Consider the following 24821-nt stretch of genomic DNA (forward strand, 5'->3'; position numbering starts at 1 on the left):
ATTTACCCTGTTTACAGCTTCAAACTGCAGGCCGTAGGAGCCTGCTGAAAAATAAAACTATCACCCCTATGGGCCAATGTTTCGAACACTTATCATAACAGATAGATGAAATTAGGGCCGGGACGAGTAGGACCCGGGTACCCACAGGACTGCCTGGACCCATGGTTAGTTATGTGATGTATAGTTTAAGGACAAACATTATCTGGAACTCTATGGTTACGCTACAAGTCACTAATGTTCGCATTTCTTTCTGACTATGCACCCATTCCTTCTGACTTTTCATATGGTTGAATAAAGGTATAACTTAAGTCAACTTCAGTGTATGCATGACCAGATTGTTAAGTACATGTATAAATACGTTTTGCAAGTGCTGTGGTAAAAAAGATTTCCAATCGGACATTTTGTATCTCTTGAGACCTACAGTACCTGGGTAGGGTCGGGTAATAGGAGGTAGGGTGCCTGGCAGCGTTAGAAATTGGCACTGGTCCTGTAGTCCTTACCAAACTGCCCAATGGTTAAGGTATCATAAGGACTAGTAGAAATTTGCCCTTTAAGGCTTTTGCTACTTGTTATCATTATAAGGACTAGTGGACTAAAAATGTTAGTTTCTACCCTGCCCGGGTTGTAAATTTGGACTCGTCCCAGCCCTAGATGAAATAACAGACACCAATAACTGCTCTTGATACACTAGGTACAATGGATATTATTACGAGTCCCTCGAGACACAGTATATTTTCTGTTGTGCGACCTCTCCCTACTTTTGTGTGTCTGTAAGCACATTTGTGTGTTGTTGTGTAAAACCCTGCATATTCCCCCCAAAGTGAAATGTAGGGCATGACAGGGGATTTTGATTCATGTACTGTAAGAAGTGTATGAGAATCTTTGTAGGCATTTAAAATTTGGAGATACATATGACAAGGAATATTATGTGTGGCCAGTTCTTTGTTATATATACATAATCATTCTAGGCTGCTTCTTGTCCTTCCATCAAGAAATGTATGTCTGGGAAGTTATCAAGCTGCCTTTCGCCAGATAATGTTGGGCAAATTGAAATGTGACTAAGAAATTTAAGCACTCTGTAGTCTGTCATAAAGCTATTACTGTATTCGACGTAATAAGCACCCAGGGCGCTCTCAAAATTAGAAATAGGGGGCTCTTATTAAAATATTATTTTGGTGAAAAAAAACAGAGTTGAAAGATAAATTTCGTGTTCATGTACGACAGATATATTTTTCCATAATTTAATTGCCCATAATTAAAGTTGCATATAACACACGAGTGCGTATCATACGCGAATAAATAAGTCTTATGAACATTGATCAATCGGAAGGGGTGCTAATTGGGATTGTTCACTAGCCTATATATTCGCAAATATCGCCGTGGGCGCTTATTACGTCGAATACGGTAATCTTTATTTTGTAGCTATATAATTCATAAACTAACTGACTTTTATACCTTTGTATCAGTGATTTAATCAGTGTTCTGGCTTCCTAATGTCTATGTAGGTCTTCTAGGTATTATGAATCTAGTGATCTCCTATTTCTCTAAGTTTTGACCCTATGAAGAACTGGGTTCCACTTAGAACTGGTCTTCAGCAGCCCATGCTTGTAAGAGGCAACTATCTGGATCATGCTCGCTGACTTGGTTGATGCATGTCATTGTATTCCAACTGTGTAGATTGATGCTCATGATGTCAATCACTGGAATGTCTGGTACAGACTTTATTATTTTATGGACTGCTGTCACACAGGTGGAATATTGTTGAGTGTAGCATTAAACAACAATCAAACAATGACCCCTCAACTTTCATGCCTAATTTCAAACACTGTTAGTGATGTCTGACGTTGGTCTTGATGATGTCTGACAATGCTGATGATGTCTGACGTTAGTCTTGATGTTGTCTGATGTTAGTCTCAATGTCTGATGTCTGACGTTAGTCTTGATTATGTCTGATATTAGTCTTGATGTTGTCTGATGTTAAGTCTTGATGATGTCTGACATAAGTCTTGATGATGTCTGATGTTAGTCTTGATGATGTCTGACATTAGTCTTGATGATGTCTGATGTTAGTTTTGATGTCTGACGTTAGTCTTGAGTATGTCTGATATTAGTCTTGATGTTGTCTGATGTTAGTCTTGATGATGTCTGACATTAGTCTTAATGATGTCTGATGTTAGTCTTGATGATGTCTGATGTTAGTCTTGATGATGTCTGACGTTAGTCTTGATGTTGTCTGACGTTAGTCTTGATGATGTCTGATGTAAGTCTTGATTATGTCTGACAGTCTTGATGATGTCTGACATTAGTCTTGATGTTGTCTGATTTTAGTCTTGATGATGTCTGATGTTAGCCTTGATGTCTGACATTAGTCTTGATGATGTCTGACATTAATCTTGATGTTGTCTGATATTAGTCTTGATGTTGTCTGACAGTCTTGGTGATGTCTGACATTAGTCTTGATGTTGTCTGATGTTAGTCTTGATGATGTCTGATGTTAGCCTTGATGTCTGACATTAGTCTCGATGATGTCTGACATTAGTCTTGATTATGTCTGACAGTCTTGGTGATGTCTGACATTAGTCTTGATGTTGTCTGATGTTAGTCTTGATGTCTGATGTTAGTCTTGATGATGTCTGATATTAGTCTTGATGATGTCTGATGTTAGTCTTGATGATGTCTGATGTTAGTCTTAATGATGTCTGACATTAGTCTCGATGATGTCTGACATTAGTCTTGATGTTGTCTGATGTTAGTCTTGATGTTGTCTGATGTTAGTCTTGATGATGTCTGACATTAGTCTCGATGTCTGACATTAGTCTTGATGTTAGTCTTGATGTTGTCTGACATTATTTTTGATGATGTCTGACATTAGTCTTGATGATGTCTGATGTTAGTCTTGATGATGTCTGACATTAATTTTGATGATGTCTGATGTTAGTCTTGATGATGTCTGACATTAGTCTTGATGATGTCTGATGTTAGTTTTGATGATGTCTGACATTAGTCTTGATGATGTCTGACATTAGTCTTGATGTTGTCTGATGTTAGTTTTGATGATGTCTGACGTTAGTCTCGATGATGTCTGACATTAGTCTCGATGATGTCTGACATTAGTCTTGATGTTGTCTGACATTAGTTTTGATGATGTCTGATGTTAGTCTTGATGTTGTCTGATGTTAGTCTCAATGTATCTATCTTTCATGTATTCAGTTATGTATCTATCTAATGGATATTTAAGCTTTATTTTGTCATGACAATCATACAACAATTTGTAAGACTCGTAAGAATATAATCAAAGTATTCAACTGCAAATAGGGAATGAGATAAGGTAGATACGTGAGGACAAATAGGGAATGAGATAAGGTAGATACGTGAGGACAAATGGGGAATGAGATAAGGTAGATACGTGTGGACAAATAGGAAAGGAGATTAGGTAGATACGTGAGGACAAATAGGAAAGGAGATAAGGTAGATACGTGAGGACAAATGGGGAATGAGATTAGGTAGATACGTGTGGACAAATAGGAAAGGAGATTAGGTAGATACGTGAGGACAAATAGGAAAGGAGATAAGGTAGATACGTGAGGACAAATAGGAAAGGAGATTAGGTAGATACGTGAGGACAAATAGGAAAGGAGATTAGGTAGATACGTGAGGACAAATAGGAAAGGAGATAAGGTAGATACGTGAGGACAAATGGGGAATGAGATAAGGTAGATACGTGAGGACAAATGGGGAATGAGATAAGGTAGATACGTGAGGACAAAATAGGAAAGGAGATAAGGTAGATACGTGAGGACAAATGGGGAATGAGATAAGATAGATATGTGAGGACAAATAGGGAATGAGATAAGGTAGATACGTGAGGACAAAAATGAAACTGATCCATTCTTGGTACACTTTGTCTGGGAACTCCTATTTATGATCTTGTTAAATCTAACTGTGACTGTTTCTACTCATTACATATGGACAATGTTACTTGTGCAGGACAACAATTAAAATATCTAGCCTTAACCTTGAAATAAGGGCCCATTAATAATAACCTCATTTAGACTTTGATTGCAAGTTAGACATAGCCGCCTCAAAAACTTAATGTTATGTCAGCCGAGGTGACAGCTTCAGTATTTGCCAAACAAAATATATCTATGACCAGTGTTAGAGGGGTGCTAAAGGTGAGGTCCTATAGTATTGGAAAGTGTGGGTGTTTGTGGTTAAACTCTGCACTTGACCAGCGAAGATCCGGGGTAGAATAGGTCTTCAGCAACCCATGCTTGCCGTAAAAGGCGACAATGCGTGTCATAAGAAGCGACTAACGGGATCGGGCAGTCAGGCTTGCTGACTTGGTTGATGCATGTCATCGTATCCCAATTGCGGGCATCGATGCTCATGATATCAATCACTGGTTTGTCACTCTTTGGTGTATGTTATAAATGGATTTGGTTCATGCTGTGGTATATGTTACAAATGGATTTAGTTCACTCTTTGGTGTATACTTTATAACTGGTTTAATTCACTCTTTGGTGTATGTTATAAATGGTTTAATTCACTCTTTGGTGTATGTTATAAATGGTTTAATTCACTCTTTGGTGTATGTTATAAATGGTTTAATTCACTCTTTGGTGTATGTTATAAATGGTTTAATTCACTCTTTGGTGTATGTTATAAATGGTTTAATTCACTCTTTGGTGTATGTTATAAATAGTTTAATTCACTCTTTGGTGTATGTTATAAATGGATTTGGTTCACTCTTTGGTGTATATTATTAATGATTAAGGTTTACACTTTGGTATATGATATAAATGGTTGAGGTTCACCCTTAGGTATATGATATAAATGGTTGAGGTTCACCCTTAGGTATATGATATAAATGGTTGAGGTTCACCCTTAGGTATATGATATAAATGGTTGAGGTTCACCCTTAGGTATATGATATAAATGGTTGAGGTTCACCCTTAGGTATATGTTATAAATGGTTGAGGTTCACCCTTAGGTATGTGTTATGAATGGTTGAGGTTCACCCTTAGGTATGTGTTATAAATGGTTGAGGTTCACCCTTAGGTATATGATATAAATGGTTGAGGTTCACCCTTAGGTATGAGTTATGAATGGTTGAGGTTCACCCTTAGGTATATGATATAAATGGTTGAGGTTCACCCTTAGGTATGAGTTATGAATGGTTGAGGTTCACCCTTAGGTATGAGTTATGAATGGTTGAGGTTCACCCTTAGGTATGTGTTATGAATGGTTGAGGTTCACCCTCAGGAATGTGTTATGAATGGTTGAGGTTCACCCTTAGGTATGAGTTATAAATGGTTGAGGTTCACCCTTTGGTATGTGTTATGAATGGTTGAGGTTCACCCTTTGGTATGTGTTATGAATGGTTGAGGTTCACCCTTTGGTATGTGTTATGAATGGTTGATGTTCACCCTTTGGTATGAGTTATGAATGGTTGAGGTTCACCCTTTGGTATGAGTTATGAATGGTTGAGGTTCACCCTTAGGTATGAGTTATGAATGGTTGAGGTTCACCCTTAGGTATGAGTTATAAATGGTTGAGGTTCACCCTTTGGTATGTGTTATGAATGGTTGAGGTTCACTCTTTGGTATGAGTTATAAATGGTTGAGGTTCACCCTTTGGTATGAGTTATGAATGGTTGAGGTTCACCCTTTGGTATGAGTTATGAATGTTTATGAAATTAAGACTACATACAACCCAGAAGTTATTGGACACGTGGTAAGTTTGATGGAGATCAAACAGGTTCACAAATTGTGAATTTGGGGAGAGTGAATTGTTGATATTCTTGGAATTTGCTAAAAGTGGTGTAAAACCATACTCACTCATTCACGCTATGACATTGTGGTGAAAATAAAAATTAAAAAACGTTTGATACTGACAATATAAAACAGTCAGCCATTTTGGAATTTTAACATGTTTATGAAGTCATGGGGTTACTTTTCATCGGTTTTTGACCTACTTTGAAGTTTTCATTACTCCTCATGCAATTTTCATTATTTTAGTTGTTTTCCTCATTCTTGAACATTTGGGTCGGCAGATCTATACACGGTGCCCAAACTAAGTATGAAAGTCAGTGGGTCCATCTCACAGTGTCCAAACTAAACATGAAAGTCAATGAGTCCATCTCACAGTGCCCAAACTAAACATGAAAGTCAATGGGGCCATCTCACAGTGTCCAAACTAAACATGAAAGTCAGTGGGTCCATCTCACAGTGTCCAAACTAAACATGAAAGTCAATGGGTCCATCTCACAGTGTCCAAACTAAACATTAGTCAGTGGGTCCATCTCACACTGTCCAAACTAAGTATGAAAGTCAGTGGGTCCATCTCACACTGTCCAAACTAAACATGAAAGTCAGTGGGTCCATCTCACAGTGTCCAAACTAAACATGAAAGTCAATGAGTCCATCTCACACTGTCCAAACTAAACATGAAAGTCAATGGGGCCATCTCACAGTGTCCAAACTAAACATGAAAGTCAGTGGGTCCATCTCACACTGTCCAAACTAAACATGAAAGTCAGTGGGTCCATCTCACACTGTCCAAACTAAACATGAAAGTCAGTGGGTCCATCTCACACTGTCCAAACTAAACATGAAAGTCAATGGGTCCATCTCACACTGTCCAAACTAAACATGAAAGTCAGTGGGTCCATCTCACAGTGTCCAAACTAAACATGAAAGTCAATGGGGCCATCTCTCAGTGTCCAAGCTAAGTATGAAAGTCAATGGGTCCATCTCACAGTGTCCAAACTAAGCATGAAAGTCAGTGGGTCCATCTCACGGTGCCCATACTTTGTGTAGGAAGTGATGTCACGAGCTCTCTAATCACTATCTTGTCACAGAGTTTCTTCCACTCATCACCATGACATCAACATCCAATCTAACTGACTCTTGTGAACACGAGATCAGCGTTGATCGACATTCAAACTTGTGACCTGGCCATCTTTGACTTCAGCCACTAGTCCGAACCCAAAGTCAAGTAAAATTCTGTTTGGTGTTTTAAGCTCAGCTAAATAAACTCCCTATGATAACACTGAAATGTACAAATAGAGCCATGTTTGGGTAGCAGATTAAAACAAACTATGAATACACTATTGAAATAAAAATTAATGCGTATGTTACAACTTTTAGTTAAAATGATTGTGTATCAGCTGATCGCCAAATTCACTTACCGACAGTTACATTCGGAAAAGCTTCTGCGACAAACATACTGATAGATGCCACATTGAAAAGAACATGGTGCCTAGTCAATGTACATGTATCTTTATTAGTCCCTGATTGGTAATTAAAACAATAGCGCCTTTCTCACAATGCTAGGTTTTGTAAACAAAAAACGGCCTCCCCAGAGAAGGAGCCTCAAGCAGACACAGACGGGTATACCACTATTCACATAGTTTTAAATGATTTACAGGGATTGTTTCAAAACAGGTTTTAAGTTAAATACCCAAATTTTAAGAAACAGGTGGGTAAAAAAAATGAATACCTTCTAAAACTTGTGGATACCAATCAAAATCAAACCTCAGGGTAAAATACCCCAATAACCAAAAGTTTATCTATAGCTCTGTTATTAACATGCCAAATGCCTTTACTGCCAAGGAGCGAGCATCTGGGGCCTCAAGATGGCTGCATATTTATTGACTGAGTATACTTTATATGGCACCAGCGTCTTGATTTGTTCTATTTATGAACTTCAATTCATACATTCATGATTCAGATTGCTTCAGTTCAAAATTTAGAATTATGCAATATTTCATGATATGTATCGCAAAACAGCCTTGTGCATCGCAAAATACACTTTAAACCTCCAGCACCCATCAGGGGCACTCCTGCAGTCGCAATAGGGAAATAATAATCGCCCCTAGTGGTGAGGCATGATGGGTATACATCACGATGAAATGGAGATTTTATATACTGGATAATTGAGACTGTTTCCATGATTACCTGATGGCAATTTCTTTCAGAAACTCTGGTGATGAGGTGAAGTGTGACATAATGAGTGAGGGCCAGAAGATCCAGGCAGAAGGGTATGGGGACATGGTAATACAGAAACTTCACACACTTCGACAAAACAAGGAACTCTGTGACTTCAGGGTCTCCGCTGATGGCCGTGTCTTTGAGGTGAGTTGAAGTGGAGCAGTTTTACAAGTAGATGCTTGAAAAGGCCTTGTAAATGTATAATTGATTCTTTATAAGGCCTTGTAAATGTATAATTGATGTTTGAAAAGGCCTTATAAATGTATAATTGATGCTTAAAAAGGCCTTGTAAATGTATAATTGATGTTCAAAAAGGCCTTGTTAATGTATAATTTATACTTTATAAGGCCATGTAAATGTATAATTGATGCTTTATAAGGCCTTGTAAATGTATAGCTGATACTTGATAGGGCCTTGTAAACGTATAATTGATGCTTAAAAAGGCCTTGTAAATGTATTATTCTTGCTTAAAAAGGCCTGATACCTGAAAAGGCCTTGTAAATGTATAGTTGATAATTGATTGGGCCTTGTAAATATATAATTGATGCTTCATAAGGCCTTGTAAATGTATAATTGATGCTTTATAAGGCCTTGTAAATTTATAATTGATGCTTTGTAAGGCCTTGTAAATGTATAATGTGCCTTCACGGCCTGAAAAAAAATGTTCAAACCAGAATGAGTACAAATGAGTGAGTGACTCACTTCACCAGATTCCACTTACTGTGCAGAGTTGTGTCCCTTGGACATGTCAGAAACCTATGATCAGGCTTTCGAAATCCCAGTTAGCCCTGTTTCTAGGCTTGTCAGCACCATACCCTGTGCTGGTGGGTTTTACCGAAGTGGTTAAACATCACTTCGGGCTTTCCTCCCGCGTTAGGCTGACACACTGTGATAGAACCAGAATATTTACTGTTGAAAGTGACGTTTATAACCCAACTCATTCACTCACTCACTGCAAAGATGATGTTGAACAGAGCTGAGGGCTCTCTCATAAATATTTCTGACAACAAGCCAATCTGGACAATGATGTTTTTGTGTTTATATCTAGTGTTCTCCTAGAGGCTTGTCATGTATCAATTGTATTCTTTTAATAAAAATTCTGAGTGCCGTTGTACAAGACAACCTTAGCGCTACGACTGTTGTAAGTCTATGTTAAGGTATTGGAGCTACACCCATCGAAGCATTAGATCGCTTTGTACAACAGCACCCTGGTTGGTAGGTATAAGAAAAGAGTATCATCGATACACTGGTGTACTGCAAAAATGATACATATTGCAGTATTGTTTCTGCGTGTGGGTGTATTGGGTTAAAAATCATTTAACTTGAAATCTACACAGAAATTCCTTCACAAATGATGTTTCCCTTCACAATTAATTGACAAAACGGAAACAGGGAAGTGATATTTTTCTCACTTTGTTATCTTCCCTGTATCCTACAAAAAAATGGGCATGCTGAGTTATATTTACTTCAGTATGTTGAAACTAGGATCTGCAAGTAAAATGATGATGATGATGATGACGATGACGATGACGATGACGATGATGATGACGATGACGATGACGATGATGATGATGATGATGATAGTAAACTACGGTTATAATGAAAGAAAGGGACCACTAATTTTAGTTCGTAAAAACCGTATTAAGATGTAAGCATATATACAGCATATATACAGCATATATACAACAAATGACCGGGACTAAAAAATAAGTTCGTTATATTGGTCAGTTCATTATAAACTTAGTTTACTGTATGTACATTGATGATGCGCCAAATTCCATTCATCAAGTGGATGTTTACAGTGCTACACAATCAGTGTCAAACACCTCATTGTCACTGTCAAACACTGTCAAACTCCCATGATATCGCAGTATGTGTCGCAATACAGATGCCTGTGTCACAATATATTGCAATACGATTTTTTGGCCTATTCAAGGCCCTTATAATCATGTTGAATTTGATTTTTGAAAAGAACCATCCTATGTTACAGGTGCACAAGGCCCTGCTTGCCGCCACTAGTGACTATTTCAGGGTCATGTTTGGAGGGGTCATGGCAGAGAGCAAGCAGGATACCGTTGACCTCAAGGGAGTCACGGCCGATGGCCTGCAACAGGTCATCGACTTCATCTATTCAGGAGAAATGGCGCTGCACTACGAAAACCTCACAGAGATTATCAACACAGCAAGCCATCTGCAGGTACTTAACTCAGGGTTACCTCCCGTGAAGATCCGGGGTAGAATAGGTCTTCAGCAACCCATGCTTGTCGTAAAAGGCGACTATGCATGTCGTAAGAGGCGACTAACGGGATTGGGTGGTCAGACTTGCTGACTTGGTTGAGCATGTCATCGTATCCCTATTGCGTGGATCGATGCTCATAATGTCAATCACTCGATTGTCTGGTCCAGACTCTATTATTTACAGACTGCCGTCATATAGCTGAAATATTGCTGAGTGTGGCGTTAAACAACAAACAAATAAACTCATTCAGGGTTAAACTTGGCTCAGGCTAGGTTCAGACTGTCTAATGTGGAATCTAGGGGTAAACTCCATCGATGCTCATGATGTCCATCACCAGATTGTCTGGTCCAGACTTGTCTATCTGCAGACCGCACTCATTTAGCTGAAATATTGCTGAGTGCTCGTTCCGTTAAACAAAAAACAAACAAACATAGGTGGAATATTGCTAAATGCAGCACTGAACAACAAACAAAGATATAGCTGAAATATTGCTGAGTGATGTGTTAGACAGCCATCAAAATAAAAAACAACATAGCTGGTATATCGCTGAATGACAACAAACAAACATAGGTGGAATAGTGCTGTAATGCTGTACTCATGTACTCAGTGAACAGTGGGACGTTACTCATGTACTCAGTGAACAGTGGGACGTTACTCATGTACTCAGTGAACAGTGGGACGTTACTCATGTACTCAGTGAACAGTGGGACGTTACTCATGTACTCAGTGAACAGTGGGATGTTACTCATGTACTCAGTGAACAGTGGGACGTTACGTTACTCATGTACTCAGTGAACAGTGGGACGTTACTCATGTACTCGGTGAACAGTGGGACGTTACTCATGTACTCGGTGAACAGTGGGATGTTACTCATGTACTCGGTGAACAGTGGGACGTTACTCATGTACTCAGTGAACAGTGGGACGTTACTCATGTACTCAGTGAACAGTGGGACGCTACTCATGTACTCAGTGAACAGTGGGACGTTACTCATGTACTCAGTGAACAGTGGGACGTTACTCATGTACTCAGTGAACAGTGGGACGTTACTCATGTACTCGGTGAACAGTGGGATGTTACTCATGTACTCAGTGAACAGTGGGACGTTACTCATGTACTCAGTGAACAGTGGGAAGTTACTCATGTACTCAGTGAACAGTGGGACGTTACTCATGTACTCGGTGAACAGTGGGACGTTACTCATGTACTCAGTGAACAGTGGGACGTTACTCATGTACTCGGTGAACAGTGGGACGTTACTCATGTACTCAGTGAACAGTGGGACGTTACTCATGTACTCAGTGAACAGTGGGACGTTACTCATGTACTCAGTGAACAGTGGGACGTTACTCATGTACTCAGTGAACAGTGGGACGTTACTCATGTACTCGGTGAACAGTGGGACGTTACTCATGTACAGATTGCCACTCCCTCCCTCACTCACTCACTCACTCGCCCCAATCTGGGACCTGGGTTTGAATAGGCCCCCTGCACTCCCATCGCTGTGCAGAGTTGCATCCCTTGGCCACACCAGCAACCTGTGATTGTGGGTTCAAATCCCAGTTCGCCCCGAATATGTTTCTTAGTTTGTTAGCACCCTTCCCATGATATATGATATAACTGGAATAATGTTCAAAGCAGCGTTAAACCCAACTCACTCACTCACTCACTCACTCACTCACTCACTCACTCACTCACTCACTCACTCACTCACTCACTCTCTCACTCACTCACTCACTCACTCACTCACTCACTCACTCACTCACTCACTCACTCACTCACTCAACCTCTCACTCTCTCACCCAACCACTCTGGAACCTGGATTAAAATAGGTCCCCAAACACTAATTCAACCACCCACCCAACCACCCGCCCACCCAACCACCCACCAAACCACTCAATCTACCACTCACTCACCCAATCATTCACTCTCTCCCTCACTCACTTGACATTGTTTCAGGTTGCCTCTGCCCTGGACGTCTGCAGCACTTACATCAAGTCACTGATGACTTTCGACAACGCTGAAGATTTCCTCAACATCGCAGACACCTATTCTCTTGAGAAGGTCCTCACACACTGGGAAAACATGATCCAGGAAAAGTTCTATGACTTCAGCCAGACTCAGGCATACCTCAAGATGGAAGCAGAGACTCTGTCCAAGCACCTGTCCAGGGACTCCTTGAGGATCACGTCCGAGTATCAGTTATTCTGCTGTCTCGATAAGTGGTTCAGGTCAAATCCAATGAGAATTGTCAACGACGGCTTCACAGTGTTCTCCAAAGTGAGATTTCCATTGATGTCAGAACAGGAACTGGCAATGGTTCGGGACAGCGAAATAATACAGAGATGCTCCACCCAAGTGAAAGAGTTGGTACGTAAAGGGTATCATTATCACGACGCATGCAAAAAGGGGCATCCAATGATTGACGAGTCGACAAGGGTACGAAGCAATTCGTCGTCTATAATCCTCATCCACCATGGCACTTCGTACATGCCCTTCCAAGTGACTGCCTACAATAGCAATGCCGGGATGTTCTACAGTGTCTACTCTGATGTTAATGGTAGCCGGGACTGCAGGATCGCCTCGGTGGATAACTTTGCATACATTTGCCGAGTTGTAGATTTCGGAGGAGGGACACTGATGAGTTCCCTTTTCAGATTTGATCCAAGACATCTGATTGGTCAAGAGTTGCGACCAATGAGAAGACTGCGAATTGATTTCACCCTGGTTTCGTTTAATCGGAGTGTGTATGCTTTCGGGGGTTCAACGGAGCAGTTTGCAATCTTGGACTCCGTGGAACGGTACAGTGCTGTGAACAACACGTGGGAGGACGTTGTAGCCATGCCCGCCCCGACTCATTCTCTATCTGCTATAGTTTATGGAGAGAGAATTTACCTCTCGGGCGGCATTTCCGGGCAAGATCGACAGACTATCAATACATTCACCAGTTTCGATCCTGCTACACAGCGCTACGAAACTAAACCAGGAATGTTTTATGCCCGCCGCCTCCATGACATGGTAGCATACAACGGGTCTATATATGTTCTAGGGGGCATCCCAAGACCTGGGGTTCCCCTTCATGGACAAATTCCAATAGAGTGTTTTAGCTTCCACACCAATCAATGGACTATGCTGTCGTCCACGCTCAGTGGGCGGTCAGTAGGTCACTATATCAACTTTGAAGGTCAGATTCTTTCCTTGGGACATGAGCACCACAATGCTACAGAGGATGAAATATGGGCGTATGACACGGATCTTGACGATTGGTCGAAATATGCAAAAGCTCCACAGAGAATGAGTTTGAACTCCGCTATTTGCACACAACTGTATGTTAACTTTGACGATGAAAAGATCGCGAAGAAGTTCCTCAAGGAGAAGTGAATGCTTGATACTGTCTCTGATGCAACAAGCATGTTCGAGAGGATGCCCGGCAAGCTTCATCATGGATACAGAGTGCAAGAAACATCACTGTGATTTTCCAAGCACTTGGAGATGTGTCTCTCTGCTTGTACCTCTGTTAGAGGGGACTAAACTGTATATTGCTGAGCTTTGCTGTAATCAACAGCAGAGGGTGATCTCAGGCACTGATGGAGTCTATCTCAATCTTCTGTGACATGACTATCACAGTTGTATTTCATCAGAAAATACCTCAGAAAGTTTTGAGATGGTCCCTATACCTTTTTAACTGGCCAAAGTTATGAGAATTGTTTTAAAGAGTACCTCAATATTCTATCCTCATCAGTGATAGGCTGCTGTTGCCAATGCAGACTGGGAAATTTGTAGAAGATAGATGTTGTTAACTAAATGATCTGGTTTGGAATATTTCCTGTCTGTGAGGGCTTGAACCTGCCTCACATGTACATCATTGTCGGAATGTAAAACAGATCTGATGCAATGTTACTTGTAATTTTAATATGATTGAATTTTATTATCAGCACTACACTTTTTATTTTATGGTTTCTGGATTTTAGGCCCCAAAATTCAGGTCAGAAGGATGGAATTTGTTTTCTTTTTTTTTACAAATATATGTTTTTTATTTCCTCTCACAATTCATCATAATTTGTTGTTTTGAAGTTTTGAAGATTAAGTTTCAAAAGGTTTTAATTATAGTAATTTTTGATAATATATTTACATTGATGGCGACAGTAAATGAGTTCTTTTTCGATATTTTACTTCTTTGGTCGTCAGATTTAAAAAAAACATGCTGATTATTTATCTATTTTATATATTGTTTTTCTAGATAAAGTTTTTGGAGTTGTCAGATTTATAAACCGAGTTTTAAGAAAATCCTGGCCTTACTGTTTGTTAGTTTTATGTAGGACAAAGACTGTTCTTTGTCGTTGAGTTTGGAACTTTGCTTTTTGGTTTGTAAAACACTTTGTTAAGTTTAAGGCCATAAAACATTCACTTTGAGATTTTCATTCTTGCTAAAATATAAATGTTTAATCAATATTCACCTCATTCTACATGTAATTACCATATTCCAGAATGGAATTTTGTGAAATGGTTATATTAAACACCTATAGTCAGAGTCTCAATATTGACAGGAAACTCGCATCATCGCTTTATCATGGCCTAATTCTATTGTCTGTTGGGGCATGTAGACTAAAGCTCAACAATTCCCTGTGCAGAGTTGCATCCCTTAGTCATGCCAGGATCCTAAGATTATGAGTTTGAATCCCAGATGCGGTGCTGACATGCAGTGATACTGTTCGAAGTCATGCAGTCACAACTGTCTCTTGATGATGGAAATGGCCCTTGTGTACAGGAGGGGCGGTCGGGTAGCCTAGCGGTTAAAGCGTTCGCTCGTCACACCGAAGACCTGGGTTCGATTCCCGACATGGGTACAATGTGTGAAACCCATTTCTGGTGTCCCCCGCCGTGATATTGCTGGAATATTCCTGAAAGCGGCGTAAAACCATACTCACTCACTCACTCACTTGTGTGCAGGAAGTCTTTTACTTCAAACCAGTCCACAATATGACTCTTTGACTAGAGTTTCCCAGTCTGTGTTGTCTGCAGGCAGCTCATCTTCCACTAGGTACCTCAACATGACAGTCAGCGCCACACCTCTTCGTTGTCTATCTCACCACATCATCATTTTCCTATAGCCTTCAGGTTCAGATATGTTCTCAGTCTGCGACTGTAATCACAAGTGCAAAGGCAGAATCGAGAAAATTTGTGTGATTGTAAGCCTTGATATCAATAACCATACAGTCTGCGACTTCAGCCTCTTGTCTGAAACCCATGTCTAGTAAGATTTTGTTTGGTCGTGTGACCCATACGAAGAAAGTACATATATTTTACCCGTAAGTTTACGGAAAGTGATACCAAGAGATTATTTTGGGCTAGTTGACATGGTCTACTCCGAAGGTTTTGGCATACTGTTCATATTTATATATGATAAATGTACTAAAAATAAAAATAGGTTCTGGCTGTTATTATTAGTCACCTGTGCGTTCACTTGTACTGACCCAGTACTGACCAGTACTGACAAGTACTCTCAATCCAGTACTCTGTCAGAGATTTGATCCAGTAGGGATAGATCTTACGCAATGCAAACACTTGAATGAGAGTGAGGTCACCGCAAGTGGAACTGTTTTCCATCATCGAAAAAAAAGGCCTAGAATTCCACTAAATCAAATTTCGTTAACTTAGGTGATTATGCCAACACTGACAGAGCAGTCTTGTGCTTACCGTTACAAAAGGGTATTTTACAGTTCTAGGACCTTTTCTTTGTATATATGTATTGTGTTCATGGAATGTGGGGCATCTTCTTAGATGTTACTGGTGGTGCCCTTTCTACATAGGTTTTGTACTGGATACTGAACCTTCCCTTAGATACTACAGGTGCTCTTCCTTAAGATGTATTAGATAAAATCCTCGTCCTTGTTTTGGCCTAGAAATGGTAAGTGACTTTTTAGATTTGGCAACACTAATTGTTTGCCTAGGTATTGCAGGTGACTTTTCTACATTTGGCAACACTAATTGTTTGCCAAGGTATCGCAGTTGACCTTTTTAGATTTGGCAACATTAATTGTTTGCCTAGGTATCGCAGTTGACCTTTGTAGATTTGGCAACATTAATTGTTTGCCTAGGTATCGCAGTTGACCTTTGTAGATTTGGCAACATTAATTGTTTGCCTAGGTATCGCAGTTGACCTTTGTAGATTTGGCAACATTAACTTTTTGCCTAGGTATCGCAGTTGACCTTTCTAGATTTGGCAACACTACCGGTAATTGTTTGCCTAGGTATTGCAGTTGACCTTTCTAGATTTGGCAACAGTATTCATTTGCCTAGGTTTTGCAGGTGCTCCTGAGAGGTTGTGAGATGATGGTATGGTGAGGTTGATAGTTAATCTACCTGTGTCTGGCTGGCACTGTCTACCTGCACATAAATAGCTCAAGACATTCATCACATATGTACACATGCAATCAGGGGCAGTGGTTCAGTTGGACCTTCATGTATACCGTTTTGTTCATGGCCTTTAAAGATGCCTTTGATTCTGGGAGAATTCTGTTTTTATCATATCTGCACAAAAAGTTGCTTTCGAGTGTTCCTAGTCTTCAGATCTCACTTCCTGAAAATTTGGCCTAAGTGAAACCCGGTCTTGCATTTTTATATGTACCTATATCCCCCTGAAGCACTCCCAAACAAGGCTTCGGTTGATGCGACACTGCAATTGTAACTAGCCACTGCAGAATGGTTGGCGGAACAGTGTTCGAAATTAAGCATGAAAGTCAGATGGTCCTCTTGAGTCATATTCTATGGAGAAAACCTGAAGGACCAAAGTCTCATTAAAATCAGATCTTAGTTCTCGCTGCCGCTAAACAAAGATCTGAGGACATCCCATAACGGGTCATGTCAGACCGACCTTTTGCGAATTTCGCGACCAATGGAATGACTGACAAGAAGTCCACATTAGCCAATTAGAAGGCAGCTTAATTGAGCTTTACGGCACGAGTTTCAAACTGGCAACTTCGCTTTGAAACACATTCTGACATATGCTCGATTAGAAAATTAATAACTGAACAAAAAAGATTATGGAATGGCTAATAGATGGTCTAGATTGTATGAGTACAGACATAAAGCCGATAACTGTCATTTGGAATACCCTATGTTGTTGTTTTCGAGGTTGCACAATCAAAAATCACATTCCAGCTGTCACTTTCCCCGATCTAGTAACCGATGCTCTGAGTGGTCAGATGAAAAGTCGTTCTGATGTGACCCGCAATGGGATGTCCTCAGATCCTTGTTTAGCGGTAGCAAGAACTAAGACCTGATTTTAATGAGATTGTAAGGACCTCAAGACCTCCGTTAATTTTGAACACTGAAAAAATAGCATTGTTTAGAAATAATAATTAGATAGTGATAGGTCTAAGGCCCTTACAGCATGAGCATGCATAACGTGTATGTTGAACAAAAGACAGATTGACGGCAAGATTGTACTGAAGTTAAGGGTGTGAGCATGGTCTGTGCCTGTAATCAGTCTGGGGTCAGACTGTGGGCATGGTCTCTGCCTGTGTTCTGTCTGGGGTCAGACTGTGGGCATGGTCTGTGCCTGTGTTCTGTCTGGGGTCAGACTGTGGGCATAGTCGGTGTCTGGGGTCAGACTGTGGGCATGGTCTCTGCCTGTGTTCAGTCTGGGGTCAGACTGTGGGCATGGTCTCTGCCTGTGTTCTGTCTGGGGTCAGACTCTGGGCATGGTCTCTGCCTGTGTTCAGTCTGGGGTCAGACTGTGGGCATGGTCTGTGCCTGTGTTCAGTCTGGGGTCAGACTGTGGGCATGGTCTCTGTCTGGGGTCAGACTGTGGGCATGGTCTCTGCCTGTGTTCAGTCTGGGGTCAGACTGTGGGCATGGTCTCTGCCTGTGTTCAGTCTGGGGTCAGACTGTGGGCATGGTCTCTGCCTGTGTTCTGTCTGGGGTCAGACTGTGGGCATGGTCTCTGCCTGTGTTCTGTCTGGGGTCAGACTGTGGGCATGGTCTCTGCCTGTGTTCTGTCTGGGGTCAGACTGTGGGCATGGTCTCTGCCTGTGTTCTGTCTGGGGTCAGACTGTGGGCATGGTCTCTGCCTGTGTTCTGTCTGGGGTCAGACTGTGGGCATGGTCTGTGCCTGTGTTCTGTCTGGGGTCAGACTGTGGGCATGGTCTCTGCCTATGTTCAGTCTGTCTGATTCCACCCTGTACAAAGCTGGTACAAAACATTTCAAAAACAAAGTCACGTGTTAATTGATAGATCTGGTATCAATACTCCAGAAATTGTTTTTGTGTGTTTAGAAATATGCAGGCAGATTATTATCATAAATGGAAATGTAAGAGTAAATTAGATTTGGTCGGCCTTTGGACCACTTCATTTGGTTGACTCAAAACTCTTTAAACCATTGATACAGCTTTACACCCTGGTTTTGGGTGACCAAGTGATTAACACCACTCTCTCAGAAATACAGGACTGGCATTTCCGCACCTCGGCTTGAAACCATGGCAACATTAGGACTGCTGTTTACTGGCCAGGGTTATCTGAAACTATCACGGGACCTCTCGTTTGTAACCACTAGTAACTATTGTTACCAACTGTGTTGGACTTTTGATAATGTTGTTTATTAGTTTATAAGAAATATCTGATTGTCTCCCGTTGGTTGCCATCCTTGACACGATCATACTGCCTCGTATATACATATGTGTTGTGTTTCAAGCTATGATGATATATATATCTATATATATGAAACTACATTTACCTCAAGTTGTCCTGCTGAAACTTCAGTATCTGTACCTTTGATCTATTTGGGCAAGCCACTCAAATATTCAAATGGTGGTCGTTCAGCATCCTCAGTTCCCAGTATATTGTATCTAGCCATTCCCCTGGGGGAATGTTCAAATGATGGTCGTTCAGCATCCTCAGTTCCCAGTATATTGTATCTAGCCATTCCCCTGGGGGAATGTTCAAATGGTGGTCGTTCAGCATCCTCAGTTCCCAGTATATTGTATCTAGCCATTCCCCTGGGGAATGTTCAAATGGTGGTCGTTCAGCATCCTCAGTTCCCAGTATGTTGTATCTAGCCACTCCCATAGGGGAACGTTTAAATGGTGGTCGTTCAGCATCTTCAGTTCCCAGTATATTGTATCTAGCCATTCCCCTGGGGGAATGTTCAAATGGTGGTCGTTCAGCATCCTCAGTTCCCAGTATATTGTATCTAGCCACTCCCATAGGGGAACGTTTAAATGGTGGTCGTTCAGCATCTTCAGTTCCCAGTATATTGTATCTAGCTACTCCCCTGGGAGAATGTTCAAATGGTGGTCGTTCAGCATCCTGAGTTTCCAGTGTATTGTATCTAGCGACTCCCAAGGGGGAACATTCAAATGGTGGTCGTTCAGCATCCTCTTTCAAGTGTATAGTATCTTCAATCTATTAGGATCAATATCCTGGACCAATTGTCTTCCATAGATTCATTTTTGAAGTGATGCAACCAGCTCCATCTCCCCTATCACTAACTGTGAACAGAATTTCCTTTCGCATGTGCTCAAAATCAACAGCCAATCAAATTGCCTCTTCTAAATGCGAGTTCAGCATAGTTCTGATTTCAAAATTGCATCCTCATCCAAGTGAGCCTGGATGTATTTCAAGGAACCGAAAACTGTTCCGAATGATTCTCTACTGGAAAAGATGTTTTCCTGAGTACAAAAACAGGGTAGGAATTCCTTTTGTTACAAGACGTTCCCGTTGTAAAAGGATGGCACACGAAAGTTGAGACGAGTACTGATATCGCTGCGCGTTTAAATCATGAAGGAACCGTGGAATTTGATTTGATTTCTTTTTTTAGCATCATGTCATGTAAACCCGCCTCAAAAGAAAGCCAAGGTTGCATATGGGTCCAGGATATGTGTCATAATATAATGGAAATACACGACCCACTGGATAATCGGGGATGGTCGTTCCTATAATCAGGATAAACCGTCATGAATGGTTGAACATTTTATTATCGCTGTCGTGTCCATTTGTGAATCTTAGAAATGGTGCATAGAGTATTTCTAAATATCATTGACATTTTGTAGCCATTGTGAACACTATTAATCATTTGATTTGTTCATTACCATATTTTCCTTATGTTTGTGTGTAAAATCACGTTCTGGGTAATTTTACGCATGAGCAAGAGCAAGAGCAATCATATATTTTCTTTTACAAACAAGGCTTCCAAACATATGGAATGTTTGTTTTTTAAATAGAGGTGTTTATTTGTAAATATTTAAAAACAAATTGGGGTGGGGTGGGGTGTGGAGTCTCATACTTTTGTTATCAATTTTATTTGTGGAGGTTTTTTATGGACGTAAAACTGAAATCAAGCCTGAGAAATAGATATTCTATTATTTCACCTCCTGCGTCTTGGAATATTGATCAAGAAATCCATAACACAAGATATGAAATTGGTCTGGATTGAATTTTAATATTTCCAGTAAATATATAAAGACTTAATCGGTTGCCATGTTTGTACATTCAGTTACATTAGTTAAACAATTTTGGGATGGGATGAAATTGGAAACACACGTTATTGGAGGGCTTCATCTTTTGTGTGTCATGTACAAGTTGACTCAGAATATATTGACATTTGAGATGCATGTTATTTGATAATTTTGTAAACCCACAAAATAATAACTTTTGTGTTATTTTTGCCTTGGAAGGGGAAGGGAAGACAATATAATAGTGATGTTTAAAATTTCTTCATGTAACATTTTGAATTCATTTGTGTCAGTTTGACTTTTTATGATCAGTGAATAGACTCAGTCTCAAACAGAATGTTTAGGTACAGTGAGGGTGTTGTTGTGGTGGTTCAGACACAGGAAAATATCTTCTTGTTTCTGTTCCCTTGCTGAAAGAATAACAAGAAGCTGGATCAAATTTGAATTGTAATTTTCATTTCGGTTTTTGAAGCCTCAACCTGAATTCTGAATTGTACTAATGGAGAAATGGTATATAGAAACCTAGTCAAAATGGGTTACATCAAAAAGTACAACTTTGGAATGGAAAGTAGCTCCAAAAATGCGGAATAGGAACCGAAATTAGCATTCACAATATTAACGCTGGGGTCTGGCCAGTTTACCAGGGTTGGTGAGATGATGAGAAACAAGAAATATTTTTAATGTGGCCTTAGAATAAATATTATATCACCTCAACTAGTATTGAGGAAAAAGAAGATGAACTTTGCCAGTAATTTTTTCTTGCGTCCTATGTCTTCTTTTCGCTTGGAATTTCTTCGAAATCACTTGGCTACAAGGATTTGATGTGCGTTAAACCTTCACCCATCCTTCAGCCAGGCAATCAGTGTTATGGTGCCCCAACATGTAGCCGTGTACAGTGTTTGTATCATGGTTTATTGGTTCTAGTCTTATGGAAAACATGGTGAAAATTATTTATACCTTAGTGTTAGTTTATGCAATTTGATTAAATCAGGGGTATCATCAGCTATCAAGTGACTTCATTTGGCCATAGCAAACTGTTGTTCCGATTGCAAGGCTGTCATAATCAGAGTCTCCAGAACATGATTGTATTTTCTTATTGTTTTTTCTGTGTGTGTGATCCAACTAAAATAGTGGCTACATTGATAGCATCACTGAAATATTGAAGTCTGGGTAATTGGAACCACTGTTTCTTCTGCTGGCCTTGTTTGTACCTTTGTGTGTGTGTGTGTCTGTGTGTGTGTCTGTGTGTGTGTGTCTGTGTGTGTGTGTGTGTGTGTCTGTTTGTGTGTCTGTTTGTTTTTGTTGTGTGTGTGTGTGTGTGTGTCTGTCTGTCTGTCTGTTTGTGCGTCTGTTTGTGTTTGTTTTGTGTGTGTGTGTGTGTGTGTGTGTGTGTGTGTGTTTGTGTTTGTGTTTGTGTTTGTGTTTGTGTTGTGTGTCTGTGTGGATTCTTCAGGGATCAGAGTTGTCTCCCTTTACCAGATTCAGATGCGTATATTGTATATAGATACCGAAGTTTCAGTAGAAAAGCCTATTGTTACATTTGCTTATTTTTTTTACATTCATCCTCAATTTTGCGTTCTAAAACAGAGTGGGATTCATGACGTGTATCCGACTTTGAAATGTTGATATTTATTTATGCACATCAGACTTTCAAACTTTTGACATCAATATATTATGCATTTAATCCACATTAATGTATGTTTTTTTAACAGCTCTCATTCATAATGTGTGTAAGTAATTCAGCTGTTGATTGTGTTGACCATGTTTGTACATATGTCTTGTGATGACAGCTCATGCTGCGGTGTAGTGAGTGGGTCGTACTAGCTTCACACAACATGTTCATGCTTTGTATGTCAGGACAACACAAATTATAAATAAATTGCATCAATTTTGTTTAGGTTATAGGTACCTATTCGTATCTTGGAATTACATTATGCATATGTGAACAAAAAATCAGAGTATTTTTCCGTCTTACTGGTGAAGTGCACATCTTGGAAGAAACATATTTTTTAAGGAAAACAGTATATTCATAGCTCAAACATATGTTGAATGGCGAGCCACTAAGGTTTAGATACGGAATCTTAAGGTGTTGTTAAGTAAGAATCTGGTGATGCTCCGAACTATCTGTGTGAACTACTCTAACTCTTGGATCTTCGAGATCTGTTCAACAACAACTCTGAGTGTACCAAAGTCAGGACTCCAAGCTGTGGTCATCTGAACTCCGCACCTCGCCATCCTTCCCTTCTTTCAAGACCCCAGAAATCTAGGATAGTGGGTTCAAATCCCAGTTCGCCCCGATTATGTATCTAGGTCTGTCAGCACCATACCCGTGCTCGTGGGTTTCACCGAAGTGGTAAACGTCTGAGACCTGCGTCACTTCGGGCTTTCCTCCCACATTAAGCTGACACGCCGGATATAACTGGAATACTGTTAAAAGCGGCGTTAAACCCAACTCACTGACTTTATTATTGATCTTCGCCTGGATGGGTTTCATTAAAAAGTACAACTTCAGAATGGAAAATAACTTAAACTATGGAACCAAAACCAAATTTTGCATGCACAAAATAAATAATGTTACTTTATGATTGGGCCAGTCATACGATTTTTTCTCAACTTTGAAAAGTTATGTGTCCTTAATAATTAGTTACATTCGGTGTTCGTTGTAAGATCATTGTGAAATAGTGGCATGTATGGAGAGTGTCCGTGTTGTTTATATGTAAAATAACGTGAGAACAAGTACATGTATATTAGTGATTTTATAGGGGGATATCCTCCATACTTCTTGTAGAAAGGTAATGTTTTATAACATATTATGTGTATAACATGTTATCTCTATATATATTTTGCCGAAGACCCGGGTTTGATTCCCGACATGGTAACAATGTGTGAAGCCCATTTCTGGTGTCCCCTGCGTGATATTGCTTGAATATTGCTAAAAGCGGCGTAAAACCAAACTCACTCACTCACTATATCTATTTCGTGTATTGTTAAAATATTACCGGACCTTTTGAAAAAATAAGATTTCCTCTATTACAAGCTGTTGACCATCTGTACTGTTAAATGCTAAGTAGCATCTCACCTCCTAACATGTCCCAAGTAATGGGATGGGCATCAATGGGCATTAAATTCTATCAAATAATGTATCATGCATTTATCAGAGGATCGTGCATCTTTTAATAGAGGTTCATGCGCCTTTTAATAGAAGATCATACATCTCTGATAGAAGATCATGCATCTTAAATAGAAGAGCATGCATCTTAAATAGAAGAGCATGCATCTTAAATAGAAGAGCATGCATCTTAAATAGAAGAGCATGCATCTTAAATAGAAGATCATGCATCTTTGATAGAGGAACATACACACACTGACAAAAATCAATGATATAAACATTCAAAATAACTAGTATCCCAATTAAAGTTTTTCAAGATATTTTAGATACGATAAGATAGACTTTATATCCTGAGGGAATTTTTCTTGCAATATACAAATCTCAGCAGCGAAATATGATTAGAAATCTTGAATAATGCAATAGATAAAAGATATCTATCACAGAGTACTATCTAATCTATTTAGGAAAGAAAAAAACCTCCCATCTCCCACCCCCACGTGATGAAAGAATTCAATGTTGCTTCAGTCATGCTATGATGTTGTATAATCAGTATATACCTCCACTATGTGCCCACACTATAACACTTACCTCATAACACTGTCCTCCACAAGAAGGCAACCCTTGTTATAACAAAGTCTCAAATTATCGCCTGCCCAATGTAGGCATTATCAAGCAGTCACTTTATATACACTGCCACTCTTGTTTCCCATTTATGACCTATACAAGCTTACATGACCCACCCCTAGTTAGTTTTGTTAATATTTGTTGCAGGGTCACATGGAGTTTTTTGTGTCCAACATTAGGTTTTATACCACGAGCCGGAAGCGAGCAGTATAAAACCTAACGAGGACACATAAAACCCCATGTACCCCGAGTGATCCTGCTGCAACAAATTTATCCTACAGCCATGTTTTGATATGACATTGTAAAATTATTCAAATAAATTCTATTAAATTTGATCAAGCTCTCTCACGTGACATCAGTTGGCTCAGAAAAAGCATGCAGCTTTTTGCTTCAAAGCGGGGTATAAA

The 24821-nt window shown here is 39.9% G+C and overlaps 1 protein-coding gene across 3 annotated transcripts in view; it reads left to right on the forward strand.

The window, feature by feature from the left end:
• LOC124147809 (kelch-like protein 9) overlaps window positions 1-21979 on the forward strand; it is an 86009-nt gene extending 64030 nt beyond the window's left edge. For all 3 annotated transcript variants that reach the window (XM_048390777.1, XM_046518593.2, XM_048390778.1), the window contains exons 2-4: window positions 7979-8135; window positions 9982-10188; window positions 12190-21979. In XM_048390777.1, coding sequence (XP_048246734.1) covers window positions 7979-8135; window positions 9982-10188; window positions 12190-13611 — 1786 coding nt within the window. In that variant the 3' untranslated portion in view covers window positions 13612-21979. The remainder of the gene's footprint in view (window positions 1-7978; window positions 8136-9981; window positions 10189-12189) is intronic.
• Window positions 21980-24821: the final 2842 nt, after the last annotated feature.

The sequence above is a fragment of the Haliotis rufescens genome, unplaced genomic scaffold (genome assembly GCF_023055435.1).
Source record: "Haliotis rufescens isolate VD_foot unplaced genomic scaffold, xgHalRufe1.0.p SCAF_9, whole genome shotgun sequence".
In the NCBI taxonomy this organism is placed as follows: Eukaryota; Metazoa; Mollusca; class Gastropoda; order Lepetellida; family Haliotidae; genus Haliotis; species Haliotis rufescens.